General features: G+C 37.3%; 1 protein-coding gene across 1 annotated transcript; it reads right to left on the bottom strand.

Moving 5' to 3' along the window:
- Nucleotides 1-1089: 1089 nt before the first annotated feature.
- On the bottom strand, nucleotides 1090-18950 carry SH3GL2 (SH3 domain containing GRB2 like 2, endophilin A1). Its single transcript, XM_015615414.1, has 8 exons — nucleotides 18845-18950; nucleotides 16555-16627; nucleotides 12592-12735; nucleotides 10544-10677; nucleotides 9339-9497; nucleotides 8261-8364; nucleotides 4924-5054; nucleotides 1090-2583 (listed from the first exon to the last, which is right to left on the bottom strand). Exons 1-8 carry the CDS (start codon nucleotides 18851-18853, stop codon nucleotides 2384-2386), a joined length of 954 nt encoding a protein of 317 aa, XP_015470900.1. The 5' UTR covers nucleotides 18854-18950; the 3' UTR covers nucleotides 1090-2383.
- Between the last annotated feature and the right edge of the window lie 8781 nt (nucleotides 18951-27731).

The raw sequence follows: 27731 nt of genomic DNA, 5'->3' as shown, positions 1-27731 counted from the left end.
CTGTAACTGTTTATAGTAATACTAACTAACAGCAACTGTAGTATGGCACCATTAATGCAGCTCTAAAAGTTTCAGGTTCCATTGAGCTTGAAGCAGGTTTCTTCCAGTCACTGATAGAAACTTCCTTAGAGGCCAGCCATAGGATTTGTGACTGAACTGTAATAAAAAGTTACAGGAATTGTATCTGTATCTATATTTTTTAATAGTTTGGGTTGGAAGGGACTGTAAAATGTCACCTAGTCCAAGACCCCTGCAATGAGCATCTTCAACTACAGCAGTTTGCTCAGAAGCCCATCCAGCCTGACCTTGAACTGAGCCTTGAATGAGGTACCATCTCTGAAAGACTTCTACTCTGTCAGTCTCTGTCAATGTGCACTGGGACATGAACACGGAGCAGAGAGCAGAAGATGGGGAAAATAAGAGTGAGAAACATTCTTAGTAGAGAGAACACCAAGGTTGAAGAATGATGAGGTGGAGACAGTCCGTGATACACCAGCTGATACCCACAATGTGTAGTTCTGTGCTCAACTCACCACTGAAAAAGGCAGAAAAAATGAGGAGGGAGAAGCAGCAGAGGGGCTTTTGTGGACACGCTGTACACCAACATGTACTCTTGTCAATGAGCAGGTGGTGGGGAGAGTCAGGAGTGAATTTGAGCTTGGGAACTGGGACAGGAAAAGTGAGTCTTTTTGTTCTCACTGCACAAAAATACTTGAAATTATTTAAATTCGTTTTCTCCAAGTCAAGTCTGCTTTGCTTGTGACAATATCTCTGTTTTTTACTTAAAACCATAAATAAATTATAGATTATTTAAGCTTCATTAGCATTGTGGACACCAGGACTCTTTGGTAAGAAATAACCTGTATCTACAAGACTGCATTGAGACACTAATTTAATGTGGTCAGTGTTAAGTTCATCCTGCCATTATATGCATGGGATTTATTTGACTGAAGTAAAATGATAATGAAAAAAAAAAATCAAAAAAAAAAAATCACACAGGAAATAAAGAATATGCTTTCTAAAATAAAATTCTTGTTAGCTGAGGTTATCAAAAGAGATTTTAAAGCAACAAAGCAATAACCCACAAAATTATTCTAATTATTCTCTCAGCATTTATTTGAAATAACAATACTTTCCATGATATAGTTTATACATTAAGCAGTAGGGAATTGTCTCCATTTCACATCATCCAGTATTGAAGTGGCACATTCGAAGCAGCACATTAAACCTCTGATAGAGTCTGTACAATTTAGATAAATAGAACTCTGGATAACTAAACTAACAGAACTTCTGCAACTGTTACCAAAAGAATGCCAAGAAGCTAGGCACAGCACTGTACACACCAAGTGCAGGAAGGAGGAACACAGGAGAACCAACTAAACAGATGGGAAATGTTTTTGTATATACAGCCACATGTCTTCAGTTGCTCAACAAAAAAGTAACATGTTTTATTTTGTCCTCATTGAGGAGAGAGTATGCACAAATGATGTTCAAAGAACACATGGCAGACAGAAACAAATGAAATGAGGGTTCTGTTTGGTTGGTTACTGTATTCCTCAGTGAATGAGTTTACAAAGGATATCTGGTGCTTAAGCAGCAAGGTTTTGTGCCAAGACTTGACAAGAAACATTAAATAAATGCCAGTTTTATTCCCCATCTTGCCCATTTACTGGCATTTTGGTGAGCATGCTAAAAGTTCCTGAAGGGCAAATTCAGGTGGTTTGTGGTCCAACATTTCTACTACAGGAATCCCCATTTGATAGCTTACAGTTTACCTCTGGAGGGAAATAGGCCTTTTAACAATAATTAAAATATAAAACTTAGCAGAGAGCAGCAGGACACACAGTACAGTGGTTCACTTTCTGAGAAACCAGAGGATCTACACTTACACTCTCTCTGTGAAAACAGCCAGCCAGTTTGGTTGGAAGATACAATTCTGGTTAGTCAATGTTAGACCTGTGTGAACTGTATCATTAGAAAGGGAAAGATGGAATGGCAAGAACTTTTCCCTCTTTTTATAGAGAACTAAGACTGAAAAAGTTATACGGTGGTGATAGGCATTATCTTCCCAACACCACCTTCACTTCCTGCTACTTCACTATGAATTTCCTGCCTTGCTTGCCATCATCTTCCCCATTTCATCTCACTAATGGCTCTGGTTACTACCAGGCCAGCACAGTCAATAAACTAACCCACGCTGTGCTGGCTCAGAAGATACAACGCATCACCACCACATAGTATGACAACACGTAAACCAAAGATGCTCATTAGGAATCGGTAACTCTAACCACTGCAGTTTGCACTTGTAAGGTGTAAGAAGCAGCATTCTGAAAGCAGTGGTACTGACACGGCTATCTGTGTCAGAGGTGGTGGATCAGCATTCCTAATTGGGTAATGGAACCAGAATATCAACATAATTGATGGGGAAGAAACCTGACTGGCCATGAAGCATCCCCTCATACCAGTTTTCATCAATCTGGTTAGTGAGGGTGATGATATCACCCTCTTTAAATCCCAGCTCCCCTTCATTCTCTGGTTCGAAGTCATACAGAGCTCGGCAGCATGGCTGATCCATGTGAACTCCTAAGGAGAAGAAACACAGAAACAACATGCTTAAAAATCTCAACACTTAAGAGTACCCATTTTACTACTGTACCTGACAGATTTTTGCTGTTTCTGTTATCCCTCATTATTTGAATTGCCAAACTTTGTTAGAAGACAGCTATTAGTTTCTGACAGTTTTCAGTGACTCTAAATGCCTGCTGCTAAAACTCTGAGAATCCCAAAAGAACCAAGCTGTAGTCAAGCCCAGACCTGAAAGCACAACTATGAACAATTTGGAATCTAATTTTGATCTGTTTATAAAATACAAAAAATTAAGCAAAAGCCCTAATGTATTTCCAGCTTTACTGACAAAGAGATGCTTTGTCTGTTTACCGCAGGTAAATAGTATAACTGGTGGCTTAAAACAACAGTTTAAATATAACTGTGCGTTTGCCCATTATTTAGAAATTTAGTACCATGTTTTCAATGACTTTTATTCCCCATTCCACAAAACACTTTATGTCAGGGTATCAGGATAGACTCAGAAAAATTTGAAATTGAGAGCTTTCTAATATGCTACTTCACGAACATCAGACCATAATCTCTTTAGGAAGGCTAATGGGTATTATTGTAAGTCATTAGTTTGATTGGATTTTCATATGAAATTTCATTTTATATAAAATTAACAAATATGCTCCTTCTTCCCTCCTGAAGTCTCTATAGCTTCAAGCCTACCAAACCCAAAATTGTTACTGGTCAAAATATTTAGGATTTAGCAGCACTAAATTGTAAGAAATAATTTCCCATCATGAATTTCCATAGTAAAAGTTCATGTATTTCCAGTGGTCTGAATGAACCAACACATGCACTTCACCATGATGATAGTTCTAAGAAATTCTACTTTTTCATGAATAGTGGCTTTAAGATGAGTAAGTTTCAGATTCAAACATTCTGTATATTAATTTTGAACACACACTGGTAAGAAGGCCCATGCTTGAGTTATTTTAGGACAAAAATTTTCCATTTCTGTAGATCTCAACAGAGCAAGATTTTCAAATACCAGACCTAATTTATTAAATTCTATAGTGAAATATTATTTTCTTTTCTTTACATATTGCTCACAGTGTATTTTGGTTTATTTGTCATGAATACTACTGTGGTGACATTGACACACCTTAGAGCATGTTAGCCATCCTCATTTCTACCAGCTGAAATTTAGAATAATTAGCAAATAAACTCTTTGAATTAATCACCCCAAACATCTGTTCAAGAATTTTCAAAGAAGGCATTCCTCTGAAACCAATAAACATTCCAAAAAAAGATCCCCTATTGCAGAAATTGTTAAATACTGCTCACTAAAGAGGGAAATATAAATGTTTGAGAAATCAAATATGATCTCTTGACGAGCATCAGTCTGCTCTGACTTAGCATAGACAAGTGTTCACGAGTGAAGAAAATTACTGGTGGAATGAGGAGGGCTCCAGGATGCAAAACTCAAGCCACATTCATGCACAAGGAATCTGTTATGTCCTTCTCCTTGCTAGCATAGTGAGGAGATTGCTAGTAGTTTGCAAGATTGTGTAAAATAATTTCCAGTTGCCAGTGACAAATGGCGATACCGTTCCTGCCTATATGTGGGAGGAAAATCAAACATTCATATCGGGATGTGATGGAATGAGAGGAAATCCTGACTAAAGATCTAGGGGGAAAAAAAACTAGTCATACAAGGTAGAGGTAAACTGAGGTAAACTGGAATAACTAAAATCAGGGTCTGGACAGAAGCCAGCCCTCACCATACCATGGGATAACAGGTCATTCTTGTGTAAGAAACAAATGATAAGCCCTCCTGATATTAAATAAACCTACTGATATTAAATAAACCATTCTTTAAGACAGTAATTATGCACACTCATACTAATGCTTAATCTTGCTTGTGCTGCTCCCACTGGGACAAAGAAAATAGCTCATATAGCTTAGTTTTTCTTTTCAGTTATTTTTACTTGCAGGCTCACTGTGTTGTAATACCTGATTTTAAAAAGCAGGATATAGTTAGGGAGGTCTGGCTGGCCTTAGTTTTCTGCATTTTCATGGAAAACTTTCAATTGCTATTTTGGTTTTCGAAGTGCCTATTTTGTAAAGTTCTATATTTCAGGGTAATCTTCCAGGACAAAAGATATTTTTGACCAAAAGACACATTTAAAGGAGAGGATAATCCACCTCTGTTCTCCTGCCTGAGGATATGAACACTTCACAAAGAAACAACAGTCCAAACATCTCTCTCTGTTATATTCTATCCCCATTTTCATTTTCCCTCATAGAAAACCTAATCTTCAGAAGAAAGCATGCAATCTCTGCATTGGCACAAAACTCTGACATTACCTGATGGTTTGGGTGTGGTGGCATGGGATATTCCTCCATTGTGCTGTGTATTGTCACCAGTCGAGAAATCCAGGCTCATACGGGGTTTGGGCTGGTATTCTCGCCTGGGCTGAGATGATGCCTCTTTTATTCTGCCAAAACATCAAGGTTTAATGACACGAGTTAATATCTTGTTAGCAGATGAGATGCACCAAATACCCTTATGTCCAAGACTGAGGTTCTCATCTACCAATCGTCCATACTAAACAAGTTGAGTCATTTGGAGTAGCCTTTTTGTTTACAACAATAGTTGCAAACCAGCTGATGTGACTGTGCTACAAAGTTGTCAATTCTTCATTCCTTTTAGAAACCTAGCAATTTGTCTTCCTTTTACCTAACAAAAACAAAGAGCTCATAATAAAGAAAAATTTGTTACGTGACTATCAACACTTAGAGAAGGGCTTTACAAACATCCCTGTCCCCATTTTTAGCATGACTTTTTGCTTCTAACCCTTGCAAGCATTAATTATTCAGTTGATTGATGCCAATTCTTGTCATTTTGTAAGACTTTGTGGGAATGTACTGACTTCAGCTGCAGACTTGGTTGATATGCAATTTGGAATACTTGTTTCACAAAGGGACAAAAGTCCAGTCTTCCTGAGTATCAAAATAACCATTTATTTATCATTAACTTCAACTTATTTTTCTAATTGAGAAATCTAGAATTTCTAGGGAAGGTTTTATTTACAGATTCCAGGGTAAAATCCAAGGAAGGGATGAATCAGAGCAACTTAAAACTACCACATGTATTTCTAATTCCACAAATGAAAGACAAGTTGATTTCTCTAACCTTTTCTATACCTGCCCTAGACTTGCTCCTGGTAGCACATTTTGATTTATCTATTGAAGATATCTGCATCTAACTTACTGACTTTTGGTTCTTATAAAAAGGTTTTTCTCACCATCCAAAATACCAATATAAGTCAGTTCCCAGTGAGTGCTTTTCTTCCACATTAAAAAAAGCCAAACCCATAAGTAAAAAAAAAAAAACAAAAAACAAACCCTTAAATAATTGAAGTGGTCAAAATAAATAAAAAGCCTTTGTTTTGTTTCACTCATTAGCAAAAGTTACATTTTCAAGACAGTAAAATTTTTAAGAAAAACTAGTTCTGTTAAATTTAATGTTTTCAAGAAACAAATACCACTTTTTCAGATTATGAACTATAAGGTGACAGACAGTTCTACTGACTTTCTAAAAACTACCCAAAATCTCAGCATAAGCCATGTTTCTTAGGAAAATAAATACCTCCAAGAAAACTATTCCTGCTCCCCAGCTGCTCTGTCATGATACTGTGTTGGGAAAACCACATCCTTGTTTCACTTGGTGAAAAAGGGAGTTTAAAATAGTTTTTGCTGACCTTCCAGTTTTTTATTAATTTTACTGAAAGTTTCCCAATGTTCACCAAGCTCCTAATGTTCCCCAGTTCCTGGAATCATGGCATTTTAAGGAAGTTTATGCCTTCCACTAACGTGTAGAAGAAAATTAAATTCTTTCACTTGAACTTCCTGAACAAAGTCTTGAAGTCTAATCTAAACAAAGACAAAATCTAAGCCCAGACAAAAGAGAAGACAAATGCATTTTTAAATTTTTCCTAGTTTTTGCAGTCTATCTCATACTTTTGAAAAATTCTATTGTGAATATTTTACACAGGACAGTCTTTGTAGTTATAAGACATTGTCCATGCCAGAAGCCAGCATGGACTGGTTCTATTCACTCTTTCAAAGAGTACCTAGAAAATGGGCAGTATGTGCTATAGACATCACTGGCAGTGAACAGCAACAAATTTGTTCAGCTTAAAAGTAAATCATCATTTATTTTCTGCTCTATATAGTTTAAAAAAAAACCCAACAAAACCAACAATCCCAACCAAACCCCAGGGGTTATGCATTAATAGCTACCTGCTTATCACTGGCAGGGAAAGACTAGTAACATGGATAGTAACAGCTCTACATCCCTGACTCATCTCTGGTGTGAACACATCACAGCGCTCAATTTGTGTCCAGTGGTGTGGATGAAGTATGCTTTAGCCAGCAGCCTCTTTATGATTAGGGATGCAAAAGATTTAGTTCAACTGAATTACCATAGCACTCTGATGCAAGATCCTTGAAAAGCTAACACCATTCACAGCTGAAACTTAAAGCCAAAGTACTGACAAGTCAGCAGAAATTTCAAAAGGGCAAAGGATCATCTGAAGTGATACAGAAAGAGAAGTCTATTGTAGAAATGAATGTTCACTTAATGGCATAATTTATGGACTGCTGAATAAAATACCTGTTCCTGAGGACTTTTTCATGCTTCTGTAAAGAGAGTGAATTGCAGTAGTCTTCTGCAAGTTTTAAAAATTGGTCTGTTAGCTGTTTAGACATTACTGGAATCTGTATCCAGGAACAGTCAGCTGGACAGCCTACCCACCCAAGCAAGTGCTGTTCCTAACCACAAAGACTTTAAGACTTAGAACTGAATGAGGTTTTCAGGATGCATGCTCTGAGATAATTAATACTGATAGACCCATCAGTATTAGCTACTTGATCTACACTAATAACATCAGAAAACGGCTGCCTTTGCACAGTATGTGAACATTATCTCCACTTGAGAATTACATCCAGCTTTTACTAACAGCCTGCCAGAACCATATTGGTAGAGAAAACTTTCCTGAATGTTAAATTTCTTTGAAGAAGGAAGTGTGTGTGAGAAGCTGATAAATCTGTTTTGATAAAAACAAAAAATTCTAAAGTAAAAATGATTAAACACTTTTAAAAAAGATGTTGTATGAATTCTGATAGCACATGCAGTTATTCAAAGGGCGATGGAAGAAATAGCTCAAGTCTTATACCAAGTTTGATCTGATAACAGGAGGAGTGTTAGGTGGATAATAATGAGGATATCACTACCAGCTCACAAAAATCTTCAGGTAGACAAGAATGCAACAAGAAACTCTTTTGCAAAGTCAATTTTTAACATTTTCTTTCAGAATAAGCACATTTTGTGAATAAATGCACAAACAGTAAGGAATCCAAAGCTGTGTCACTGAATTCAGTATTTATAAACATTTGCTTTCAGTTAACTCACATTTAATAGCTTTACTGAGCTGAGGTGCTTTCCTGAACTCATACACAGGAGATGCATCTCTAAAACATTTAAATATCAGCTTGCTATCATCTATTGAAATAGCCCTTGTTTTCATAAAAGTACAAAGTACCAAGTCGAGAAAGGTAACAGCACTGTATTCTACTCACAGGTTTTCTACTTCTGTAAAACTACCAAAATATTTCACGAAACTTAGAAAAAGTGCATTACCTATCTTCCAGTTTAGAAGTAACTCGCTGTAGGATCTGTGTGGCCTGCTTGTGATACTCCAGTTGGGCTTGCACAAGAGCAGAAAGCTGGCTCACTTGCTCAATCTGAGGATTGAAAAGAAAACATACGATTTTAGGGGAATACTAACAGCTCAGGCAGTAGAGATTAAAGACCACTGTCCATTGCAAAGGCAGTTCAATGTATCTCTCTAAAACCTTGATTCATCTTTGTAGATAGCAGTAAATATTTACATATTTACATATGGATAGTAAATCCCTAACACCTATTACCTATTACCTATTACATCTGGTCCTGATCTGGAATGGTAACTGCAGCTCTTCTCCACTGATCATCTCTCCATGGCTGATTTGCATGAAATCAGCCTACAGACCTACCACATTCAGCAAACACCATGAAAGTAAAAACAAGACTGTAATGAGAGTATAATACGCCTTCTCTCTCCCTGCCTTTGAAGAGCATGACTATGGCGATGCTTCTGCTGTATTCTGACCTGTGAAGCAGACCAAAACAGAAAGATACTGCATACTCTGGGATGCAGAATATTTGTGGTGAGGGCAGAGAGCATTCCACTTCATGAGGAAAAAAACACCCAGACCCCCACTTTGTGGTGAAAGCAATTGCTAGCAGTTTCCATAGTGCACAGTGCCATAATGGTGTAATGTTGGCCATCACTATTTGCACACATTGGGCATGAACGTTACTACAAAGATCAAAAACTTAAAACTTAAAAAACTACAAACTTGTTGCTCAGTCCTAACCAAAACAAAAAACGTAAAAGCCTTGGCACAAGTAAACATAATTAGTTACATTTATATAATTCTAAGACGAAAAATACTTTGGTTTTGTAAGTAAAGTTTGCAGATAGGAAGCACAATAATGCTACAGAGGACTTCCATTCTCTAGCTCAGTTACCTATAAAATACCTAGGAAATTGTTCCTACGTGAACATACTGTACATCACTATAGCTTCTGAGCCTTTCACTCTGTCCAACAAGGAGGAAAGTGCTTCCACTATCTGTCTAAGACTCTGGTCAAAGATTAACAAGGGTTATCTCACATCCATCTCCAGCAGGTTAAACATGCTTGACTCAGCAATTTCTTTTGATTCATCAAATTTCTCCAGAGCTTGACGAAGTTCTTCATCAGGGAGCTTGCCCTGTCTTTTCTTCTTGTAATCAAAATCCAGGCGTCGACCCTCCATTTTCTTCAGGTGATGCTAAAAGACAAAAAAACACAAATGCAAGCAGACAATAAAGGATCTTTCCCAGCTCTCCTGATATTGCATTGTAAGCAGGTAGTCCATGCACTTTTGGAAGTATATGCTGTTCCCACAGAAGAGAAATACGGAACAATGAAATATGTGGGTTTATGTATCAGTTAAGAAGCAACAATCTAAATGACAGACCAACACTAATAAAAGGCCGTGCAGAATGGACAACTTCAATTGCCATCTGTATTAAAGATACACAAGTTTCTTGCTTTTCAACTGTAATGAAGAATTACCTGAAAACCGTGGTTTTTGTCCCCCGGATATTCAGAAGAAAATTATTTTAAAAGCACAACTTAGTACATTTTTGTCTGTGAACAGCACTCATAAACAGAGCAACACAAGAATTTTTTTTTATCATTTCCATCAGACCACTAAATAATCTTAATGCTATCTCATACTGAAGACTTCCTAGGTTGTTAACTGAGGTAACATTCATGTTCATCTGTTTAGCAGCTGCCAGAAGTTAATGCTACTGGCATAACCATGATTACTTGAAGTGTTTACTTTCTCTAAGAAGAACCAATTTATTATCCGCTACGATATTTATAACTACCCATTTTCTAAATTATATCAAACAGTCCAACATATCCTTCATCCCGTACATTTAATGCTTCTGAAAGCCTTACTGAGCTAAGAAGAGCAGTTACTTACGAAGATAAGCATTTGCCATACACTAGAAAATGGAACATAAACATCGGTACATCTATTTTGTAAAAGGATCTTTCAAATAGCAAGATTAGAATACTGTGTTCATGCCTGCAGAGGACTGGAAATTTTGCCATCAAAAAATGTTCTAATTTTTATCTTTCCTTTACTAAAGCATCAACAAGAGACACAGAATTGAAAAGTAAAAGTCGAGCCAAAAGAGACAAAAAATCAGGCCATTTTCAAAACTGAATGCCCCATTTTAAGCTACACAACTAACAAACATTCCAAACATAGAGACAGTCCACACATTTGGCATTATTGAAATGCGGCATTGAGGGCAATACCTGTATTTCCCTCAGATCTTTGTCATGGAGGTTCTGAAGTGGGTCAATAAAGTTTTGCTTCACTTCCATGTCTAAAGAGTCCTTGACTTCAGAAAGCTCCTTCATAGCTTCTCCCACATCAACAAGTGCTGGTCCTGAAAGAAAAGATGCAGTCAAAATAACTTAGTTTTGAAGCACCGTAGAATGAAACTGAGTCATGGAAACTTCATAGCAACTTCAGTTAGTATTTAATTTTACATCTCAAGCTTAGGAAAGAAACAGAGGATGACGCAATATGTGAAATAGAAACAACTAGATTTTACACTCCTGCAGCCACCAGAGTTCATGCCTTGTAATACAGCTGAATTTGTGGTTCTATGTTGTGCCAAGACAGGCTCCTCCACATCCCTTGTTGTCAGTTCATTTCTCACTCTGTTGAAATAAATATGCTAGAACAGAACTAACTGTATTTACGGGGTGGTATCATCACCACACTGTATTAAAAACAGTTTTAATCCAAGTCTAGGTCTTCCCATTTCTATCAGTGAGACTGGTGACAGTACCAAATGTAAAAATTCTTAACGATTTCACAGATTGTTTTCTTTAATGAAAGTTTCTTTTGATGAGACTATAGTCTTTTCTATTACACTTAAGAGGTCTACTACACAGACTACTCAAGTGTAGCTCATAAACATCAATAACCCCTAACTGCCTTTTGAAATTTCCTCCAAGATTAACTTGAGGACCACAAAAAATTACCACTCTGTTTTACTTCTGCTACGTAAAAAGAAAAGCAAAAAGCTCAAACATACCCTTCTGGTTTTAGGTATAGGTTAGGGATTAAAAAAAACCAAACAAACCACTTTCAAAGAATAATTGGGTCTGAAAATCAAAATATGTGAGAAATCAGAAGAAGCTTTGTCTCCCAAGCAGCAGATGCCAGCAATGCGTTGCAAAATGAGAGAGCCTTCCAGATTTGGACAAAGAGCAACAAATAGCCGTAATAGCTGCTATTAGTTAAGAATTCAAAAATAATTGCTGTATTTATTCTGCTGCACAGTAGTGCAGTTATCACAGAATATAAGGCAATTTTCAGAACCTAGATTATATTAGCTCTTCATTTTCCTTTTAAAAATGTGTATGAAATTTAGTAAATGAGCGGCAACTAATAAAAAAAAATCAGTCGTATTTATCACAAATCAAAGTACATCTGTTAAGCTTACTAGTGAACTACCTAAAACAAGTAAGAAAGTACTTTTTTTCCCATTCTGAATGTCTTTAAGTCAGGAAAACAATTTTATGATGGTTCAAATAGAGAATTGGATTTTCACAGTCCCATTTGAGGGTCCTGTGTATTGTCATGCAAAAATGGGTACAGAGAAATCCACACAGACAAGACAGAAAGAACAATAATGCTGTTGTGAATGTCATCTTTCTATAACTCTACTGCCAAACATCGTTTTAAGAGTCAGTTTAACTTTTGTAACTCAATTTGTAACTGAGCTGTAAACTTATTTGGCCTTGGAGGGAGAAGCAGTTAACATATAAGACAGAAGTGTTCATTAGTGCCTTAAAATGTGGAATTTTGTAAAAAAAAAAAAAGGCCAAAGCCTGTTAAAAATCTATTAGTTTTTATTCCTTGCCTGCAATGACAACAGTATCAGTTAGTTTAAGGATTCTGAGGTCAAGAGCACTTTGTTCCGTATATGTATAGACAATAATACAATTTCTGTACATGTGAATATTTCAGTCCAACATAGCCATAGTATCACAATTTATGACAGAGAGCTAAAGCCTATGGGTCCAAAGGGAAACAATTTGACTTTAATTTCTAAGAAAAATTTCTCTAGTCAAAATCTTAAAAAGATACTCAAAACAGGCCTAGACCAACCTCAAATATAAAGTCGTATGAAGCAGAACTCTGACCCTTCTTGCAGAGAAGCAGAACTCTAATGCTTCTTGCAGATGTTCTTCCCCTATAAGAGTGCAGCCCTTTAATAATGAAGGCTATATGAAATTTTCCTACCATTTTTATTGCATTATAATGGAAAAGGAAGTAAACAACTTACCAAAGTTGCATTCTTCACCAAGTTCTCGGCCAAATTTCAGCATCGCATCTGCCAGCAAGGCTTCTGCCTGAGGATAGCCTGGCCCCTTTTCCTGGCCTCGAATTTTTGACATAGTGTTGATCATGCTGAGTTTAGCTCTGGAAGCTGAAGAGGGAAAGTGAGGAAGGATACAAACATACAACTGTTTGCCTACACAGGCATGAATCCATTCTTGTGTTTAAATTTATCTGAGCAACTTAAAATGTATTTTAAAGATACTATGTAAGTTTAGGACTAAGCCCTGTTTTTCATCAATTCTTTTTCTAGCAAAGGAATGAAATATTGTTGGTCAATACTGTTTTTATTTTGCTGGCCGACTAGAGAGGAGACTCTGTCCAAAACTTTAAAGTCAAAGCTTCCCTTGAAATGACTTGGACAGAAGTAAGCCCAGGAATATTCCCAAGATAGCACATTTGACACGTGACAGAGAAGAAAATCTTTAAGATATCGCCAAATTCTTCTTAATCTTAAAATCCCTAGGTACCAGATGGATACCAGACTGAGCCAGTTTTCCCCTCATGGAAAAGTCCAGATTAGGTACACTCAAGATTAAACTGTGGTATCCTCCGTTTTTGAAATGTTTGAAAACTTTTCTTTTGTAGAACATTAAGGAAAGTCAATGTCCCCAAACATAATGTGCAGCAATCTTTGCAACACTTTTTGCTTTTTATGGAGATTTATGGAAACACCAACTTCAATAAGGTTTTCAACTGTACTTTAGCTTGCATTTTATTTCAAACACGCAACTGAAGAACAAATATTAAAAGAAAGGACACAAATCCTAATCAATGGGAAAAAGACAGCAAATATAAAATTACTAATTTGTTTGCTGATGTGCTTTAGTGAATTTTTGTAACTACAGCATGTGAATGGCCTGAAGAGAGTGAATTAGTTAATGCCACTTGACTTCAAGTTCTTCCAGCTAAATCCTAGTGCCAGCAATGCAGACTCAGAGCATGTTTCTTATCTACATTACAGTGTGCTGCTGGAGGGCAGCTACGAATACCTCTACCTTCCCCCTTGCAAATGCTTGACTTTGTAAGGTGCTCTTAAAATTAGTTTTCCTGTTTAAAAAACATTAGTAGTTCACACTGTTGTGTGCTGATTTCATTGGTCAAAATTCAACCTTGCACACGTTACTTCACCAAAATGAAATATTAAAAAACTAGAGTCAAAAAATATTTTTCATATATTTACTGTTAAAAGTGCATATCAAAAGCCAGTTCTTGTTGTTGAGTATGTTTAAATTTGCAGCTTATATATCTGTTTGCACAGACACAGACATGGAAACAGACACAGGAATATCATGCAAGTCTCACAGTACTTATTTTGTCTGAGAAGCAGCTATGAAAGGGCAATGTATTTTTAGCATTTAGTAATTATGGTTTTTTTTAGTTTTTCTACTACCCTTGAGTGCCATCAGATTATGTTTTTCAACATCTGAATTTCTTGATGCCTTCTGTTTCTACCCACTACAAAACTACAGTCAGCAGACTTGCTGATTGTTCAGATTAAGAAACCGCATTTAAACGAAGTCACGTGTCATTGAAATGATGGTGGCAAGAAGAAAACACAGAAGCACAAAAGAAAATAAGGCACAAACAAAATTAGTCAGGGGAATGGAGGCAGCAAGTTGAATTAAATCAGAAGCAAATGGGAGTATTTTCAGAAATTAAAGAAAGAAATATAAGAGGGAATATGAAAAAATGAAATGGGTATATTTTGGACAGCAAGGTAAAAGTTAGACGATGCATACTTCTTTTATTGATGTTTCAAAATATCATGGACTCAGGTGATCAGTAGTAGCATAGTACTATGTTATCCAAGTGTTCTCCAAGCACATCTTATTTATCAAGGAATGTGTGCTACATCCCAAATCCTCTTCTTCCTACCAAACCCAGGTAAACTTTTAATCTTCTTTAAAATACTGCTGTTAAAGGGTTTGTTTCCTGTTCCTGGAACAGACAGGTTTTGGTGGTTTTTTTGGTTGTTTTGTTTTGTTTTGTTTTGGTTTGGTTTTTTGTTCCGTTTTGGTTTTGTTTTGTTAAATTCCCCTCCTTTTCCCAATGTAGCATTCCATTTTTATGAAAGTGAGAAAGCAAATGGGAAATGTTAGAAACTGTCATTTTTGGTGAGCCACATAAAAGGTAATACAGCTGTAAAGGGAATTTTAAAGGAGGAAAGTTTTTGTTTTATGGAAAAAATAGATTACAATTCGTCTCACTATAGGGAGCCTTTTCACAACTGACATAAAACAATCTAAGATCAGGTGAGTGCTGGAAAGGTTTATTCCTCCTTTCCTCTTACCTGTGGAATGAACAACATTGTCTCATTATATGGGCATGAAAGTGAATCTTCCTCCTGCCTATTAAGATGTTAATTTTTTTATTCTACTTGATGTTGTACAAGCAGAAGAAGCAATATGTAGCTAGCCTATGGAAATTGTTCTTGCATGCAGCACTACAAATTTTTATTTGCCAGACGTGCCTGAAATCACACCCTTAGCTACCTGCAGAAATTTTGCTCTCTGCTTTTGTTGTGAGCCTTTTCCACAATTCACAGCAATCATAACCACTGAGGTGTGTCAGGAATGCAAAGAAGCACTAAACAGCCAAAGCTTATTACTCAGTCTACATTGTGTTGTTTAACAGCAGTTTGACAGCAGCTAACAATTTTATCACTATCCCCATAACGTTTGCCAATCCTATTGCTTTTCCTGCAGAGTACATTATGATGAGCGAGAAAGCTGTGGACTCAAGTCATAAATAGATTATCATCTGCTGACATAGGAAGTCTTCCGGTCATCATTATTTTCTTTCTAGTAGTTCTGGAATTTGTAAATAGTATTCCACTTTTTTTCTTTTTTTTTTTCTTTTTTTTTTTTTTAAATCCAAAATCCACTGCCAACATCCTCAAAATATTAACTTCTCCTCTATGGTCTAAGATAAAAATATCACCAATTAATCTGCACCAGCAATAGTCCTTCAGCATACCACACTGGAGCTGAAACATTTCACAGCAGTTCAAATTTATTTCCAGCTATAAGGAATGAAATTTCTCAGTGTAAATGTGTGAATTTGGTCTGTAGTTCCATGAAACTCTAAGATATTTATGGTAGATAGGCCTAATTTTACCTTCAGATAAGTGGTCCCAGAACCAGCCTGATGGAGTTTGAGATGTGTTTGTACAGCACTCTCAAGCATATGGTATGATTCTTGTGGATGGCGCTGTGCAGGGCCAGGACTCAATAATCCTTAAGTGTCTCTTCAAACTCTGCATGCTCTGTGATTCTGTGATTTATCACAAGCTAACGCCATTGACCTTACCAGTGATGCTGACATTGACTTATGCTAGTATCAAAACACATATCTTAGTAGATCACTACAGAAATTTCCATAATATTCAATGCAATGGTTTATTTGTTTGTTGCAGGTCCAGATGATCCTTCCCTGCAAGAAACCTTCAGCAAGAGGACCATGTAGTTCTCCATCAGCCCAATCAAACCTGTTCTTTCATCTCCCTATGGAAAAGACTCATTGGTTTTTATTTTGAGGGTTCAATTTAGACATGTCTGATAACACCTGATTTTTTGTCCTTTTCTCCATTATGACATGAACAGCTCCTTCACACCATCCCTTCTCTGTAACAAGAATGGGAAATTGGAAGAGGACCAGAGGAAAAGTGGTATATCTCTTCTTGTGCCATGAAGGAAATTGCTTTTGCCTTCCAAAGCCAGTCTTCATTTACCTTGACAACCTAACAAGAGGCTGTACTCATCTCTGTTGTTTACTTTACAGTAACTTCACCAATTTTGTGTCAACCTTAATTGCACCAGTGAGGATGAGATCTGTCGGACTTCATAATGGTAAGAAAGAGTGTTTTCAGAAACTGCTGCAAAATTGTAAAATTGTGAAATTAGGTTACCTGGATTTGGCTGAAGATACTCTATTGTCTTTGCCATTATTTCCATAACTGCCCTGCTGGTAACATCCACTTTCTAGAGGACAGAGGGTTAAACAAAAAGAAACATGAAAGTTAGACAAAAGGAAGAAGTTTTTATCTCATTTTGTTCCTATTAATTCTTTTAACTCTTCTTATGGTTTTATTTTTATGTACTTCAGAACAGCCCTGGAACCAGAATGGTGGTAATACCTGGAAAATTTCTAAAGCATGACTCCACCATTTCAGTTGATAGCAGGTCCATTCTTAAGTAAAGCCATTAGTACAGAGTACCTCAGAATGTGTTAGGAATTTGATACCTTGTACAATTATTGAAACATTTGATCATTGTACAGTGAAATTTCTTTCTATCACCCTGCGAGCCATCCACAATAGGGAAAGCTTTTTGATGGAACAGTTTTTGGAGAACTGTCTATCTTTGATCCCTTAATAACTGGCAAAATAAAAGAAAAGCAGAAATCACTCAAAACCAACCACTAACTAATAAAATGGGCTGTTTACCTCTTCCAGAGCAAGGTCTGCTAAAATTGGGATAAGGAACACTAAGTATCATTCAGTTCCCAGTTTCAAGAAACCTCAAGAAAATTATCAGCGTAAATGCACTGACCATTTATTTCTCCCTGGCTGATTCCCATATTTAGGATTTTAAAACACTTACAACTGAATAGCATTACTTTCTTCTACTTTATTTTGTAGCAAGAAGTCCTCCTTTCTTAGGAAGCAGTCCCTATCCACATCTTAGACTGAATGTAGCAAAGCATGCAACTATTCTTACTCTCAGAATCAGGTCTCAGAGAAAAAATGCTGCTTTGGCAGATTGGGGGATCCCTATAGTGTCCTGTACTCTGTATTTATGAGGACACATTGCATTACTCTGCAGGGTAGCTTGTATCCCACAGAGTGAACTCCTTTGTCATAATGGCAAGTTCCTATTTTAAATAAGAACACCTGAGATAGGTTGGTTACATCATGATGTCTTTCCTGTTTCCTGTTGCCACTGCCATCTGCTGTGTCTTGCTCTATCCTTTACAAAGAGAAACAGGAGAGGTCTGCCAGACTTGGGTGAACAAGTAACTGAATTGCCTGGCAGGGAACACAGAAATGGCTAGAAGGCTGCAGAGGATAGTGGGGGCAAGGGAACAGAAGGCCACGGATGTGTAGAAGAATAATGGCCATTGCCTGCAGAAAAGCTGGCAGTGGAAACAGGGCCAGGTTGGAGTGTGGAGGCAACGGATTACTTTACTCCATTCCTTCCTCAGCCTTCAATGCTCCTGTCTCCTGGGCTGCCAACCCATCCCACCCACAAGCATGATGTGGGACTAACAACTGGCTGTTGCAATGTCCTGTTTTCCACTCTAAACTTTACCCAGCTTTCTGAATCCTTGTTAACATCTTCTAGTTGGAATGCCTGTACTGGTTACCCATTCGAACAGAAGCTCAGAGGGAGAAACCAACTCTGTGCTTTCTTTGTAAGAAGTACAGAAGATATGCCCTGTATTTTCCATCCAAGATTTTTTCTCCCACTTTATTATACAAATGTACAGATAAATAGCTTCTTTGTCTCTTAATCAGACTTACATATCAGATACATACCTTACAAATCTCCTAGCACAAGATTTCATTACAGGATTTGATAATATGTTTCAAAGTTGATGCCTGAATAAATGCTACCCCTACTGATCCTTTTAGGTGAAAGACTATCTCTCACTGCCACACACAGCTGTGGCTTTTTTTCTTCTTTTTTACCCTCCAGTGAGTTAGCACACTCAGGGCTATCACTGCCAGCCTCACCAAGCTGCCTTCTGGAGGGTTAGCCCCTGAAACACATTGCCAGTGGAGACTGCCTAACAGGACCTCTGAACCTGTGAAAGAATTCCCCAGTGCCACTGCCATGCCCGGTGCCTTGATACTCAAGGAGCTGAGAATTACCAGCACCCTTCACCACTGAAATGGCTGTCTTGTAGACTGACTCAGTTTCCAGAGATCCTCTACAATAGTTTAAATTCAGCTAATTTGTAGATGACTTCAGCCTCAATCTCGGAATGAAATATTTGCATTATAGAGTGCCATACATTACAGATCCCTTGGTTAGGAAAAAAAAAAAAAAAAAGAAAATTAAAAACTCAGTCCTGCTGAATAAAAGTTAAGTATTTCAAAATTCTCTGAGTGATTCTAGGACAAAACCTTTGAAATTCCTGTCCTAGAAAGAAAAAAATACATGGAAATAATGTATATATGCTATATTTAGACTTACCCTTTCCATTTCTTTGAAATCATCATCTAGCTTTGTTCCTTCTGCACCTCCTACTTTTTCACTCACTTTCTGCAATTAAAAAAAGAACAACAAACATTCAGCAACTACTGAAACATCTAGCTACAACATTTCTTTGTAGAAATGCTAGTTTTTTTCTGTTAAGTCAGTACAACAGTCAGACTTATTATTCCTTCTGAAAAACTTACTTTAAACACACTCTAAAGTTAAAAACTCGGAAACAACATATTACTGCTTAAGCCTCAGAGACCCAGTCTTACCAAGGACAGAAACCATACCTAAGCACAAAGCAATAAGAAGTTCCCAAGATGTGGCTGTAGCCATCCAGAAGCAAGAGCAACCCATGCCTGAGAACTTTCAGGTATTGACTCAACTCAAAGTACATCATCAGCAAAAATCAAGAGTTTATATATAAACTTGATAGACACAGAGACAGATAGAGAGATTGATTAAAAAAACCCTATATGCACACCACGAAAGAGCTTGAGTGTTATGTAAGTTATGTAAAAAATACACGACTCACTTATCTAAAGAAAGTAATAAAGGGAACTCTGGTAGTATGACTTTAGCAAATAATCTGGATTTTTTTATAAAATATTCAGTTAGAAAATTAATTGGAAAATTATATAGTGCTATTGTTTTATTTCCCTGATACAATGTAATACATTGAACTGTTTCCCTTCAAGAACCGTCAGTAATATTGACAATAACAGAGTTGAAAGGTAACTGTTACGCAGTACCATTCAAAATGGATTTTAACAATTGCATTGTCAGTCACAAAGTCTTTCAGTGGTATAACCCCTCAACTAAATCACGTGTGTATGATCTAGTGAATGTATTAATTTTTCACTGGGAGGGTATTTCTCATAAGAAATTAATCACCATATAAGTTACTAACTACTGATTTCAGTGAAGTGATTCCAGCAATAAACAAGAAGAAAGAAAAGAAAAATTTCACTTTTCCCCTCTTGGTTTTAACTACTGTGGTAAGTCCTCTATACCATTTTTTAGTATAAAGAGGAGGAATACCCATAGTCACTCACATTCAATTAGTAAAATCCAGACATCTGTACGATTTTAAAGTCACTTCAGTTCATTACAACAAAGCTGCAAGTGCATCATGGCCAAGCACTTATCAACACAGGCTGTAATTATCTGTGCAACAGGAAATAGCTATCAGCTCTGTTTGTTTTCTGTCAGCATCTCACAATTTAGTAGCCAACATGGTCCATTAATTAAACAATACTATGGCAAAAACAAGGAACTGTATTTATCCCATCTCTCCTGTACAAAAGAGATGTGCAAAACCACACAGACACCCTCTTACCAATAATCTGAATGCAAATAAATTTGTGTGGTCTGTATTACTAAACTTGTGCCCTGCAGAGATAAGTGAAGCCCTCCCGAAAGAATCAAACACAGCACTGTAAGGGGTAGCAGTCAAGGGATAGTTTCAATGTTCTAAAAATCTTTATTAATTTTTAGTTTCATGAATGAATCTTCTGCAAATGGATATCCTACAACAGGTAATACAGCTAAATTTTCACAGGAGCTTCCTCCCATAAAGATTTCACATCCCTGAAAATAACAGTATGCTAATATGCTAGCACTTATATATTTAAAACAGATTTTTAACATCTGTAGTTCAACTCAAAGGCTACAAAATACTCAAAAGTAACTAATCTCCTGGCCCTCTTTTTGGCTGTAGCTCTACATGTCATCGTTTTGAAATATTTTCATGGTTGATGAGGATTTGCAAAGACGTGTTCTTTCACACCCACTGATGCCCTAAATGTCCTAATTCACATCTATAAACCATAGCAATCGCTCCTTTCTTTCACATTCATCACTACTCTAACTGAGGAATGTATAACACGATTAAGAGCACAGTCCAAGAGGTTTCTGGTGTGGTGACTGCAGTCAAAAAGGCAGGTCACCCCTCTCTTCGAAACTTGCTTTCAGTTTTTGCTCACTTTGTATTAGGCTTACACACCCCAATTTTCAAGGTGAAAATCAAAAGTGGTCAGGTGGGACCTTTGGTCCTGAAAAGACCATTTGCAATAGGGCCTACATCTATGCCATTGTAGTAGTATTGCCTAAATTTAGAGATATTTTCCAGTCTGTTTATATTCATCCTCCAAATCAACTGTTAAAGCTTTCACTAAGGCTACCACTCCATCAGTATCTAAGATTGTCAGGTTTGATTATCAGAAGTCATGAAGCCATGCCAGCTTCCATCTGCTCAGGATCTGCTTTCATGCCAAAGATTTCTGAAGCTCTAAGGAATATTGTCAGCTAAAAGCTACAGCTACCCAGAAACTAAAAGTCTCTCTGGCCACATAATTTCAAGGTATCAACATTTTGGCTCTTGCTTTACAACTGATTTATAATTAGGCTTTTTAAGGAAGGAGGGGATATCCTGAAAACGTATTTATTAATCAAGAATATACAGACCTCTACCTCTAATAATTTCATGTTTTACTGTTGGTATCTTCATACTTTATTTGACTGAAAACCAGTGCTACACGGTTCCTTAGGGTAAATTTCAGTTTTATAAAGATACTATTTCCACCCAGGCAGAATATGAATTTGACATCTGCTGGTCAGAATGGTTTCAGCAGGAACAAAAAAAATTAGCATGATTCTTACACTTAGGGGAAAAAATCCAATTTTTTTTCCCCTGGTAGTTAAGAACACAGATTTTGGTAATTGGTGACAGGAGCTGGAACATTAGCCATAGTAACAGGAATGATATTTTGTAGATGGATTTCATGTGAAACAACAAAACTTGTTGAGCCATAGTTATTAATGCAGTTATTCCATTTTTCATATATTTGTGCAAACAACCCTTTTTTCTTTTTTTTTGTGTGTATTTCTGTGTTATGATGCAACATGTCAAAGGACAAAAGAATGCTTGTGCAGTCACTATGAATATCTTGAAAATTCCAGTAACATTTTATGGAATACAGTGTTGACCACTTAATCAATATTTCATCCAGCAGTCCTCTAAAGGTGTGTCTCTGCTGCTGTCATCTCTCACTATTAACCAAATAATAATATAAATCAAACATGCAATAGACAGCTATTCCAGGACACTGATTAGTACCAGAGTTCTGAACAATTCACAGGTCAAACAACCATCACCAGAAAATCCTGAAGAATACGATATGACACTACCCAAACTTAAAAATACAGTAAGATCCACCTTAAACTACACTAGTAGTCACCTGAGTTTGCAGTTTGATAAATTTTAATGACTAGTTTGGCAGCAAGTATAGATAGTGGCTTTGTTTCTACAGAGGAGGAGAAAAACAGCTTTAAATGGATTAGCGACACAATTCACTGCCTTTCCCTATGATGCAAATCAAATGCCCTGTTTGCAAAGTGGTCATACCACAGTAGGACTGAAAAATACCAGTCTCCTTATTGCATGCATTCCTAACTCCAAATGCATGGCACAATTTTCTACTCCTCAAAGGAGTCCCATCAAATTGCCACACAGTTCTATCAAATTGTCACACAGTGGACAAGTTGGTAGAAAGAAATTTTTTATTTATATGAAGGCTATGGGAGAGAGTAATGAATGAAGCTTACAGATTCGCAATGGAGAAAGATAATGGTGTCTCTAGTTCATGCTCATTAAATTCATCTTATTGATTTCTCATTCCTGATTGCTCAGTATTTCTTCCACAGGTGTCTACATGTCTACATCTTCCATACTGTTTTGGCCATTTTGAGTTTTTTCTGTCACAATAAGGAAGAACAGTGACAGAATTACCTTCAGTTTTGTTAAAAAGTCACAAACAGGCTCTAAAATGCTGTGATGCTTTGTGAGCTTTTCAAACACAAGGAAGATATAGCTGACTTGCAAAAGAAAGTGGTGAGAAGTACACCTTTTAATGGGAAGAAGTCTGTGTGTTATGAGAACTATGGTGATGGTTTTCCAACATTCTAGGCTTTACAGGAGAAAACATTTGTAAAGGAATATTTCTATTTTTAAAAAAGCAGTCTCTAACCAAGATTTTTTTTTTTTACTCTGTCAATTCACACACTAGAGTAACAAAAAACTGCTACTTGCAGGCTTATTTTTGTGTCCGTCTGATCCTGCACTGTTTTGCATTTATGGTATCAGAATTTGTTACCAGAGAAAACATGTGACGTCTGTAATTTAGATTTATGATCATGACCCTGATTCTCTGTAGATTATGAAACATCTTGTGGCAAATCCCGTTCTCAGCAGTAACAGTCGGCAAGAGAGCAGCTCTTCTATTTATTCAGATAAATTAGAACAGGAACTGGAAGAAAAACCCACCACAAAAGCATATGTAAATTAGCTGCATTTTAGAGTTTTTCTTTTTCAATTGGCATCAAAATATAGAATAAAAGAATTTAATTTTACATATAAATATAGATATACCTTATCTCAGAAACCTTAAGAGGCTGTAGAAAACATCCTGTAGAAAATCATGTGTTGATTCACAGCACCTTATCATATACTGAAAATTATTTCATCTGACATAGAATAATCCCACTCAATTTTTCCAGAATAACCATCTAGATAAGGATAGTCCTCATTTACAAGCCAAATTATCAAATACCATTAGTTTTGGGAAGCTTCAGGAAATTCAACAAACATGATGAATCTCACAAGCCAGACATGTGTGATAAGCCTTACATTCACATTGTAGTTATTTGTTAGTGAAATTGAGCAAACCCAATACTTCCATTAAACACAACAAATTTCACAAAGAAAGCTTATCACACTCAACATTGCATTTAGAATTATTTGAATTTTATTATATTTTTCTTTTAAGTATGTAAACAACTTGTGCAAAATAGTGTCAATAGAACACAACATGAGAATACAGAAAAGCCACTTCAGTAGCAAAATGAAAACAGGATCAAATTTAACATACATTGAAGTTACACTAAAGCCCATTTACATTTCATTTGTAAATTTCCTCTTCAGCTGTACAGCCACAATAGCAGGCCACCAAGCCAGCTGGAGCTCAGCACCAGAAGATCCTTCCCATACAGAACTGAGGAGCACAGTGACAGTGACAGACAGCAGTGCTATCACAGAAGCTGTAATGGGCCATGAAGACAGTGTGAAAAACAAAGGTAAAAAAAATCCTAGAGATCTATGAAGCTCCAGAGAACTCAATTTTTTATTTCCTGTTTTCACTGAGACACTGATCATGTCACAGAGGCTTTGCTTCCTCCATGGCAAAATGAAGAAATGCACTTGCAAAGCACATGGGAAAATGGTTAGCATTAATTTGCACCTGCTACTGCTTGCCATCAGCAGCATATCTAACAGAAATGTTCGTGATGTATTTTAGGTAAGCATCTGCCAGACAAGCCTGAGATTATCTTTTCTTTTTCCCTTCTGTCACTCAGTAGATATATTTAATCAGGGAATAATATACTCTGTCCCCTGTTGGCACTGAAATCACTTTCTTCCTGCTAGAAATCTTTGTTTACTGGCCTGTTCCACCGCAACACCAAACTAGCCACAGGCTGTCTAGCTTTATTCTCTGTTAAAAGTTCCCTTGACTCTGCTGCTGGATTCAGAGTTTGAACAATAAAGTGTGCTATTCAAAGACCAGGAAGTAAACTGAATTTTGGAAACTCAAGCAGGGAAAGCTATGACTGGACTCTAAAAGGCTTGCCTTCTTCTCTCACAAAGCATCTTCTAAATACTCTTTTTTATACATACAATAGCTTGGCCTTGCTAGTCCTCACAGCTGCTAGTGGTAGGGCCCATAGCCATGTTTATGAGTTCCACTAACAGTCTGAAGGCAGGTCAGAAAGTGAGGGAAATTGGCTATAGATGTGACATACATAAGACACAGGAACTGTCAGTGTGAAAGACAGGCCATTGCTAAAGCCTGTCAAACCATGAATGAAACTCTTTGTGGGATTGGCTCTCCAGTAATGCCAGTGTGGAGCAAAAGAAAAATACCTCAGCCGAACTGTATCTCCTCAAGAAGGATATATAAAGGTCAGGATCCCAACCTCCAGCACTGTTACATGGAAAGAAATATGCATTGTGAACCTCTCCCATGTTCTTACTCTTTTCATTTAGATTCAGTCCCTTTTTCTATTTTTCAACTTCAAACTAGAGTATTCAAAAGGTAAGGAAGTGTGTGGCTGGAACAATCTTCAATCTGATCTAGCCTTTTGCTTTCTAACTACTACCAAGCACTATACTGCAGAATTTCTGCAACTCCAGCAATACAGGGGAAGTCATTCCCATTCAGCGCTAGTGCACAATGTGAAAAAGTATGCCGCAAGCTTCTGCACTGACAGGAGTTACTGCAGAGTCTCTGCTGCAGTGCTGCTGCACTACACTGGAGGCTGTGCTCTGGTAAGTGAAAACAAACAGGGTGAGGGCAGGAAAGGAACTGCTGAGGAAGCACTGCTGTACTGTCCTGTGCTGTCTCTGTAAGGGAAGCCCCTGCCAGGAGACACTCACACCATGACAAATGAGGAAGGTACTACCCTATGGCCAACAAAAATTGAAAGAGTGTTATGCATTCCAGTGACAGAAGTGGGCTGATAGCAGAGACACTGCAATGCAACATGATAACAGAATTAATTTTATGCATTTAAACTTACTACTAAAGTCTCGCCTATTTACCAAACACACACTTCAGGAGGCCAGCTCTCTGCGAAGTTTAAGTTCAGCCAGAAAGCTGGTCACAACCCCAGCACCTCCAAAGTTTAGAGTGGCCTTGGGAGCTGACAGAGAAGCTGGCAGAAGCTCAAAAGCTGACAGAGAGCTGAAGACAGTCAGAACACTGTGTGCTTTTTTCAACACTCTCTGTCCCCAGCAGGACACCAGTATGAGAAAAGGAAGAAATTGGTATTAAAAAGGTGGCTGTGTTAGCTGGAAGATATGCCAATCTCTGCTCTTTTTTTCTGCAGTACAGGAAAGGAGCAGAGAATCTCTTCCTATATGATATCTCTACTTCCGATGACAACAGTACCATGATTCAGTCAATCCCTATAGTGAACCTGTGGGCAATAAAAAGCCCACAAGTTTTGTTCTTTTTACTTTTGTGCAAAGGGATCTGGATTCAGACCCACATTTATTACAAGTTCACATCAGTAGTAGGAGCCCTGACCTCCACTGCACTGCCACAGAGAAGGAAGACATCTGTGCTGTATTTCCCTGAGTGCCAAGAAAATTTGGTAGCTGCCTGTTTCTTTAATGTAAGCATCTCATTCAGCTGGGTGGTGATAAGGAGATTCTGAGAGAGTGGCAACACTGGTCCAAACCCACTAAAAATTTCTGGAGTTCTCAGGTGTCTTTTTTAGAAAGGTGCACAGCACTAGTTTCTAATCTGGAATGCTACTTGTTGCCAGCTCCTCACCTATAATGTTCTATTACCATGTATAAATATAGGGTTTGTATTTGAAAGAGTGTACACCATAAAATGACATATTCATTCAAACTTCCATACCTCTCTCATGTCTCCAAAGCAATTTTTATGAGGCTTTCCAAGGAAGCTGCTTCTTCTATGTAGACAGAATTGCAGCTTTATATTTTGTTGCTGTATTTTAGGGCAAATGAGTGGGACATGTACAATATGAAAATATATGGAATGGAAAAAGAGAGTAAAAGAACACAGACCAGGTATCCATCCAGTTAGTTAATCTGGAGCATATTTAAGGATCATGATCCACCATAGCTAAACTACACACATTAACACATCTGTTTCATCCATGTAGCTTCTAAATTCAGCAAAAAAATATGATCTCTACCATCCCACTGCTTTACTTGACACATGCCTACCTTGCCATGAAGCAGACAGAATCTGGGCACAGGTGACAGGAAATTTAAAGCATCCCATGGTTTCTTAAATGATGTCAGCAGACTGCTCGTCCTCACCTACTGGATTTCAGCACAGAACTGTGTTTCCTGCAGCAGTGGTTTAAGCTGCCAGCTGGGAGGCTGAGCTCACTCTTCATGAAGAATGTTTAGTCTTGGCGACTGATCCAGCTGACTTACATGTGCTAGACGTCAACTTTGAAAAACAGTAGAGTATTTCACAGGCAGTGAAAAACAGTCATAGCAGGTAAAGGGTGCTAGGGCACAGTCTACAGCTTGCTAACATCTCCACAATATAGAGTCCAAATACTTGATCAGCATTATGCAAGCAGTGATGCAATAATATTGATTAGGAAAGCAGACATGATTTTGTTAGGCAAATCAACCGCCCATTTTTATAGACTGTTAAAGCTTTGTAATTTTTCTCTTTAATACAGGAATGAATTAAAGTCTAGCAGAAATAAATAGGGCATAACCTAACAAAATACTAAAAAACAAGCAAAAAATAAACCCCAGCATAAGAAATTTACAGCAACTAAATTCCATTTAGGGCATAGTTTACACCTTTACATAATGTATATTTGTCTACATGCCTTCTGCTGGGTGTAAAGTTAGCCTAGTTTTTAACATCTGGAAATGTGAGAATGCAGGGAACATTCTAGAGGACAAGAGAACATGGCTTAAATATGATTCATCAATTTAGCAGCTGTACAAACTGTGCTATTGTGAAGTTGCTCCTGCTATGTTTGGAAAAGAGTTTGTTGGAATTAATTCTCACTGAATTAATTTTTATCTGTCTAAGAAAAGACACTAAAAGAAGTTTGTGAGGAAAAACCTGTCTGTAAGCTGTTGCTTGTTACTGATGTACATTTTATTTCTGGTTTTCCTATTGCCACTACATCTAAATGGCATTCTACACAGCACAGCAAAGTGCCAGTCCAAAATATTTTCTTATATTGTTTGCAGTGTTGGTAGCTTATTAGCTACACACATAACAAGCCAAACCCATCCAACACTTTCCGTTTGATTGCA

This window comes from Parus major, chromosome Z (genome assembly GCF_001522545.3).
Source record: "Parus major isolate Abel chromosome Z, Parus_major1.1, whole genome shotgun sequence".
NCBI classification, from domain to species: Eukaryota; Metazoa; Chordata; class Aves; order Passeriformes; family Paridae; genus Parus; species Parus major.
Note: the sequence above shows the minus strand (reverse complement) of the source record. Positions and strands in the feature narration are given on the sequence as shown.

Coding starts and splice junctions, on each gene's coding strand:
- SH3GL2 (XM_015615414.1), bottom strand. Junction 12,736..16,554: donor GTATCTTCAGCCAAATCCAG/GTAACCTAATTT, acceptor TTCCCTCTTCAG/CTTCCAGAGCTAAACTCAGC. Junction 10,678..12,591: donor TGGTGAAGAATGCAACTTTG/GTAAGTTGTTTA, acceptor CTTTTCTTTCAG/GACCAGCACTTGTTGATGTG.